At 42.9% G+C, this 7,857-nt stretch overlaps 1 protein-coding gene across 2 annotated transcripts in view; it reads left to right on the forward strand.

The window, feature by feature from the left end:
* Positions 1 to 5,597, forward strand: part of tbc1d4 (TBC1 domain family, member 4) — a 46,885-nt gene extending 41,288 nt beyond the window's left edge. For both annotated transcript variants that reach the window (XM_079517428.1, XM_079517429.1), the window contains one exon: positions 1,773 to 5,597. In XM_079517428.1, the coding sequence (XP_079373554.1) occupies positions 1,773 to 2,003 (231 nt within the window). In that variant the 3' untranslated portion in view covers positions 2,004 to 5,597. The remainder of the gene's footprint in view (positions 1 to 1,772) is intronic.
* Positions 5,598 to 7,857: the final 2,260 nt, after the last annotated feature.

The following is a 7,857-nucleotide window of genomic DNA, read 5'->3' on the forward strand; positions in this document are numbered from 1 at the left end:
AACAAAGGAATGAAATTCAGTTTTTTTCTTCCTTCTTAATGTTTCTTCCATTTGGCTCTGTGATAATTAGTCTATACAGTAGGACGGTGACAGTCACAGCTGAGGGCTATCATCATTGATCCAGATCAGATAAGGCAGTGAAGCACCTAATGATAAGAACAGACAATTCTGGTCTTCCTCTGTTAACTCACACATCGAAACCTTGCTAAGGACTCGGACTGGTTAGTTGCTAATGGTACAACGTCGTCACCTTGTATGTCCAAAACTGTTACTTTTCAGGACATGGAAAAATGTATCTGTGTTCCAGTAAGGTTCCAATGGATCAATGTAGTTAAGATTTGGTCACAAGCTCTTTGTTAATACTGCTATTTATTGAGGGGTGCTAGCCCCTCCTATATACAGGTTTAATGTTTGTCTTTAGTTCAATGTTTATTTAATAAACGCCACTGACAATGAAGGGAAAACCTACGTCATTTTGTCCCTAACACAAACATTAAATACCATTAACAATAAAGAGAACTTAATGTTTGTGTTGGCACCGTTTGTTTTACATCACCATTACATCACCTGATCAACATGCGTTACACGTAAAACATACCTGATTGTATTAAGTCTGAGTCGTTGTATTGTCAGGGGAAAAAATACTATAATGTGCCCTTATTGACTATTGGCAACATGAGTTAGACTTTAATATATTAGCGCCCCTCACTTCACACAGGTGTGATTTTTTATTACTATTAGAACTTCAGACACAAACTTAACCAATTTCAACCTGGCTTCCCTATTTTGGGCATGTCATTATAGGCAAAAATATTCAAATATATAAAAATAAAAATCACACCCGTGTGAAGTGAGGGGCGCTCTTGTTATTTTTTGCATCCTCTTTTTTTTCCATCTTAATTTTTGTCTTCAATGTTTGTGTTTACACAAACATTGCATAGGAAGGGCTAGCGCCCCTCAAAGAACACGTCACATTGAGTCATCAAGTTGTGAGATTGTAGATGGGCTATTTTCACCACTTTTGAGCGATATTGTCTCGTGAAAAATCACACCCGTGTGTTATTATCATCATATATCATCATACATACATCATCTCATTCCGGCCAATCACAATTTGTGTCCTCACCTTCGTCATCAATGTTTGTGTTTACACTATGACGTCAAATTTGACGTAATTTGACTATGGCGTAAAATGTACACTATGACGTAACATTCTCCATTCATTGTCAATGGGAATGTAATGTTTGTGTAGGACAAAGTGTGTGGCCAACAAAAAATCACACCTGTGTGAAGTGAGGGGCGCTCTTATCATCGTACATCATAACATGACGTAACACGTCTATTTGCTCAGACACATATGACGTAAATGCTCCATTCATTGTCAATGGGAATGTAATGTTTGTGTACGACAAAAATCTACACTAACAGCTGAATATAAAAACATAAAAATGTGAAATATGGAGATGTGTGGTTTCTGCCCGACAGCGACTATGTAAAAACCTCTCCAACACATGTTGTCCAACGGTCAGCACAGCTCAAAAGGTGGCTCACCACAAAGTCAATAGCAGCTAAAGTACACCTGATTGCTTTGATTTCTCAAGACACTTGAGCCTGAATAAGACATGCTGGTGGTGTGCTTGATAAGTGTGTGTGTGTGTGTGTCCACGTACCTTGTAGCTCCCTCACTTCCGGTCACACACCTGCACCAGACAGGCTGTGTACACCAGCACCTCCCCTACATTTTAATGAGCCAAAGTGTCCTTGTCCTGCAGGCGGCGCGGCAGAAGATCCTGACGTTGGAGACGAACGTGGAGGGCCTCCTGTCTCGGGAGAGCAAAATGAAGCACATGATCCGCTCTCTGGAGCAGGAGAGGGCAAATTACCAGAAGACCATCGAGCGTATGCGTTCCTGCCTTCCTCCTGATGCCCTGGCAGATGTGGAGATGACCCAGATTAAAGCGGGGCCCAACGGAAAAGCCAAACCTGCCACCAAGAAGCTGTGATGGCTGCCTGCTGCTGGGGGTAACAGACAGACAGACAGACAGACAGGCAGATGGACATGCAGACAGTGACTGTAACATTACGGAACAAACCAATATAATATTGGTTGAATAACTGAAGCAGGCCAGTGAGGGCCCCGACGTCTATTTCATTGTTATTGCTGCACAAAAAAGAACAGGAAGGTTCTCGTTAATGTGTGATGTCTGGGCTTTTTCGACAGGCAAAGTGTACAGCAAATATCTGTATGCTATTAGTCAGCAGACAATCCTCTGACTGTGGTGGGAGTACTGCTTCAATTATATGAGCCCTAGACGGTGCTGTTAGTGAACCAAAGCCCCTCCCTCCCCCGTTCTTCTCAGTCTCATCCGTTTTCACTGCCAGTTACAAGGTAAAGACTGAGATGCCCAACATGGCTATTCATCTTTGTGAGTAATCACTGGGGCTGTTTGCTGCTTCTGCTGAAAGTGAGAAATGTGTCTCCTCCTCCAGTCTTTCATATGCACTGCCTTAAGTTTTTCCACAATCAAACTTTCCCCCCCTGTTCTGTAAACACTACAGAAGCGGCCTGTCGGCACACAATCCTTCTGGCTCAAGGGCAACTGTTATAGGCCTTATAATATATATTGGGAGTTGAACGATACCCCACTGTCTGTGAACTCCCTATGACTGTGTATGCGATTGACAATGCAACAGGTTGATCACCCTGCTTTCTAATCACCATGTTTTTTTTTACACTTGAAAATTACGTGAACGTAAGGTCCCTCCAAAGAGCTTTCCAACTGCCTCATGTTGCTCGGGATAGCAACATCTTGGGAACACAGGGAACGTGCGTGCGTGCATGCGTGCGTGCGTGCGTGCGTGCACTACAAAGGGACTTCTTCTTTAGCTGCACCGCTTACGTGTGAGCACCATATACTTAGCACTCCTTTCTGCTGCTTCTCAGGAGGAAGTACTTCTCCCCAAAGCCCAGGCAGGATGTGAGGTTGTCTGCCTTCTCGGTTTCCTGTGTGACTGACCGAGGTGTCGCCCCGTCGTCGTCTTGGCTACAATCAGACGCTTTATCATGGCAGCTGCTTGTTCAGATGTCATCAAGCTCTGGCGAAAGCACTAAAAAGGATAAGACAGGATTTATAATAATTTTCTAATATATTATTTTTAGATCTTGATTTGATTGATCATTATCATCAGCCTTTACTCTTATCCTTCCTGTGTGTGTGTGTGGGGGGGGGGGGGGCAATCAGCAGACAGCATTTCTCTGTGAGGTGGTTAATGATGATATTGTCTTGCTCAAGTCTAGCAGGCAACCACTGCCTGTGGTTACGTTGCAGTTGGTCACATGGGCTGCTGTGTGTGTGTATGTGTGTGTGTGTGTGTGTGTGTGTGTGTGTGTGTGTGTGTGTGCACGTACACGTGCGCGTCAGTGCACAGTTATTGAGACAGAGAGAGCGAGAAAAGCCAAACAGGAAATGTGAAGAACACAAAGTTGTTCCTCTCACCGTCTCATTTCAGATTCGTCTGCCGCTATAGGTCTACTTGAGATAACATACACACAGACATCGAACAGGCTGACCCAATAGACACAGAGTTCAACTATGTTCCATGAGTGTCCTTGGCACTCCCGCCACTCAGTTTGTTTCATCCATCCCACCTCTGTATCTGACTCATCATCTCCAGTGATTCTGATCTAAGCAAGAAATACGCTCAGAGTCTGCTCCATTTTCACCCAAACAACCTTTTGTCCAATTCAATGTCTAGTTAAAAATCAGACCAGTCTGAAGTGAGTGGTACTGTACTGTACTGTACTGTACTGTACTGTACTGTACTGCACTGTACTGTACTGTACTGTACTGTACTGTACTGTACTGTACTGTACTGTACTGTACTGTACTGTACTGTACTGTACTGTACTGTACTGTACTGTACTGTACAAGCCCTCCCTGGCGTGTGTGTGCGTGTGTGTGTGTGTGTGTGTGTGTGTGTGTGTGTGTGTGTGTGTGTGTGTGTGTGTGTGTGTGTGTGTGTGTGTGTGTGTGTGTGTGTGTGTGTGTGTGTGTGGCTGCGCAACAGTTACACTTGGTGGTCAACAAACACTATTAACGTACTCAGACAGACAGACAGACAGACAGACACAGCCAGGAACACACATACTGTAGCTGTCTATAGGGTGTGGCTAGCACCACTCAGAAATAGTGCATTGTTTCATGGCTGTCCATCATCTTCCTGCCTGCCAATAATGTCACTTTCTATGAATCAGTTGTAAGCACTTCACTGTAAACATTACACAAGAAACGTTTTTTTCCGTTGCTTTTGGTAAAATAAAGACAGAAAGGAAGCTGAGGTGAAAATCAAACAGGTTATGTTGCCATAATGTGGTCGACACCCATGCAGTCAGCTACCAGTGTGCCCTACCCTGTCTTTGTTTGTTCTTTTTCAAACGTTTTGTCTAGGCAAGGCAAGTTTATTTGTATAGGACATTTCAACAACAAAGTTCTTGAACACACAAGCGTATCACGTTATAAATGAACATTTAAATACAATACAAATATTGAGGAAGTTATTAAAATGGAAAGATAAGTGGATGTATTCCTGGGAATTTAACTTCTGATTAGCAGTGTTAATTAGCTCTAATTTGAGAGCCGGTGTTGCTGTTTTCGCACCTGATTTACATTAGCCCACTTGTAGATTTGTTGAAATAATGAAAGTAATCCAGACATTTGCAGAGATTGATAAAAAAAACAACATGACATTATCTCCACCTGGGAAATGTTTCTGCTATAATTGAGATGACATTGTAAAGGTTTGCACCAACCTTTTCAGAAACCACAGTGAATGGTAGGGTTTCTTTGCAGTTTGTCCTTAAGTGGATACATATCTGGAATGTCCATTATAAAGGTTACCGAGGGGGCTGCGTAGGATGCAATTCTACACTTTCTTTTGCTCATGTGCTATATGTTTTTGCATGATTACAGTATTTGTGGTGCAGTCTGCATCGTCTGATTTCATTATGGAACTAAATATGTGATGCTTTCTTCTCAATGTGTGAGTGACACAAAAGGCTTTTGTCTGTTACTGTTGAATACAATGCAATAACCTTTTCATCAGTACCACTGCTTATCTTTGGACTTGTTGTTGAAAGTCAACAATTACTTTGACAAAATCATTTTGCGTGCAACCACTCTGTTCTTTTGTATTTTCACAAACCTTAGCTTGCTTTGAAATAATATCACATACTGCCAATAAATACTTGCGTGTATCAAAGGAACAATCGGCAGGTTTGCTTAACCTTCAAACCCAAGATGTATTTTCTTCTCTCAGCCGTATTGGTTGGAGTGCCAAAACGTGAGGAGGTCTCTGTCATCCACTGCCAGCAGAGAGAAGAACATGATGGCGACGTTAATTCTGTTTTATAAGGCACATCTTTCTGCTTGGCAACAGGTTTCTATACCGCTTCATTCATTTTTCTTCTGGTGCTCTGATGCTGGCTCTTTAAATAGTGTTTGTATGTCCTCACGGCAATGTGAATGGAGTGTTTTCTGTTGACATGGGGCCTACACAAAGTTCTTCAATAAACCTCAACATGCCTTTTTTTCTATCCACTCATTGAGTGTCTTTAATCTCCCATAAGCTCTCGTAAAGAAATCATGCTTCCTTACAGTTGTACATGGTAGCACTGGTAGAGTAGCGATGTAGCCCCGAGCAGAGAGAGAGACAGAGAGAGCGTGTGTGTGTGTGCGTGTGTGTGTGTGTGTGTGTGTGTGTGTGTGTGTGTGTGTGTGTGTGTGTGTGTGTGTGCGCGTGTGCGCGTGCGCAAACATTGCGTAAAGGGCCAATGCAGGCAGTTTTAGACCCTATTTTAAAGACCTTTTTATCAGTTTTCTTTCTCTTTTTTCCCCATTCTTTCTTCTCTGTAAAACGTCTCTGTAAAACGTCTTGAGTACAGTACAGGTACAACACACACACACACACACACACAAAGCAATATCCCCTAGTTGAATTATCTTCACGATTTAACTCAAGCTGTCATTGACGTCTGTAACAATTTAGAGGTAGGTTACAAACATTCTACAGTGTAAATCTCTTAAAGGGGCATTCCACTAATTTTCAACATTTTACTATGTCATTAATATACCTTTATTAAAAAAATTAAAATTAAAAAGTCCCCCCATTCTGTGTTTCCTAGAACTGGAGATCTGAAAATTATCATTAGCATGGTGAAACACATCGTGATGATGTCATCAAGATGTGTTTCACCATGTTAATGATTTTTTTCATACTTATAGTTCTAGGAAACACAGAATGGGGGGACTTTTTTATTATTTCCACACAACAGCTCTAAGGTATATTAATGACATAGTAAAATGTTGAAAATGAGTGGAATGCCCCTTTAAGGGTTTTAGTCCCACAGTTACAATACAACATTTCACAGTGTACTATTCTTGACATAATAATAAATAAATAAAAATAAAGTAAAATAGCAATCAACAATGGTGTAGTAATGGTGGTCTGTCCAGCTACGCCAATCCAAAACGATGGCCATGGAGCTTCGTTCTGGGTCTCACAAAAGCTCCAAAATGACATTTCACACAGTACTCTGTCAAGGTTCTAGGCTTATTATCCCGCCCTCAATGTCTTCACATATTGTACAGTACAGTATAACACTGCCTTATTACGCAATACCTCTGCTGGCTACTTCCTGATTTTCGTCATCCCTTTAGCCCCCCCCCCCCCCTTTTTACGGGGGCACGGTGTCACAGTCGGTACTAGTGATGTCGCCTCACAGCTAGAAGGTCCTGGGTTCGATTCCCGCTGGGGGCGCTGGGGGCTTGTTCTCTCCTCCGTTACATCAGTGCCCATACCCGAGGCGGGGTTGGCGAAAGGGCCTTTCTGTGTGGAGTTTGCATGTTCTCCCCGTGTCTCCTAGGGTAGGTACCCTCACAAAAAATGTGCAGTAATCAATCATGATTACATGCAGTAATCCTGGTCTCTGAACTACCTCCCCCTGGCCAGCCGGGGCGCCTGATGGAGGGGAAAGGAACTGGTTGGAATAACGTGTTCCTTCCACGCGCTACGTCCGGCCGGGGAAACTCTCCCCTGTCAGGTGAAAAGTAGCAGCTTGGACTCCTCATGCATAGAAGGAGGCATGAGGTCAGTCCGCTGCCCCCCCAGGTTGGAAGAGGAAGTGATAATTGACACTGGATGAAAAAATGGGTTGCAAAATCATGGAGGAATCATGGAGGTCTTATATTCGGGACGGTATGTTTTGCACTCCGTCTGTCTGTCGTGTGTCCGTCCGTCTGTGTACAGCTAATCTCCGGCACCGTTGGCCGATGCCAAACTGCACACACACTCCCTGGATGCCAACGACTAACCTCTACCTCAAATTCTTCTGAACGGCCTGTTATAGCACCACCATGAGGCCGATTTTTGCAAAACTCATTTCTTTATATTACTCGCACAGATTTTATCCATACATCGGCATATCGGTATACACTATCTCTATAGTCATGTGACCAACACGGATCTGTTTGATCTTTCATATTCCATCCTGATTGGCTACGATTGACATGACACTTTACACGACTGGCCCGTTTATAACAAAATCATGAACACAGTGTGCGATTTCTGTGAAATTACTCATGCACATTACCACGTACTACGCAGAGGAAAAAATGCCACTTAAATGATTTCACATCAGCCTCATGGTGGCGCTATAACAGGCCAAATGGTTTTACCTATAACTGCACCGATCTGTGTACAACTTTGTATGTGCACTCCCTAGAGGCCAAGGAAAAAACTTTGCCCTGCATTTTTCACATCTGCCACACATTTCTTTACATTACTCGTACAGATTTTATC

This window comes from Electrona antarctica (genome assembly GCF_951216825.1).
Source record: "Electrona antarctica genome assembly, chromosome: 13".
NCBI classification, from domain to species: domain Eukaryota; kingdom Metazoa; phylum Chordata; class Actinopteri; order Myctophiformes; family Myctophidae; genus Electrona; species Electrona antarctica.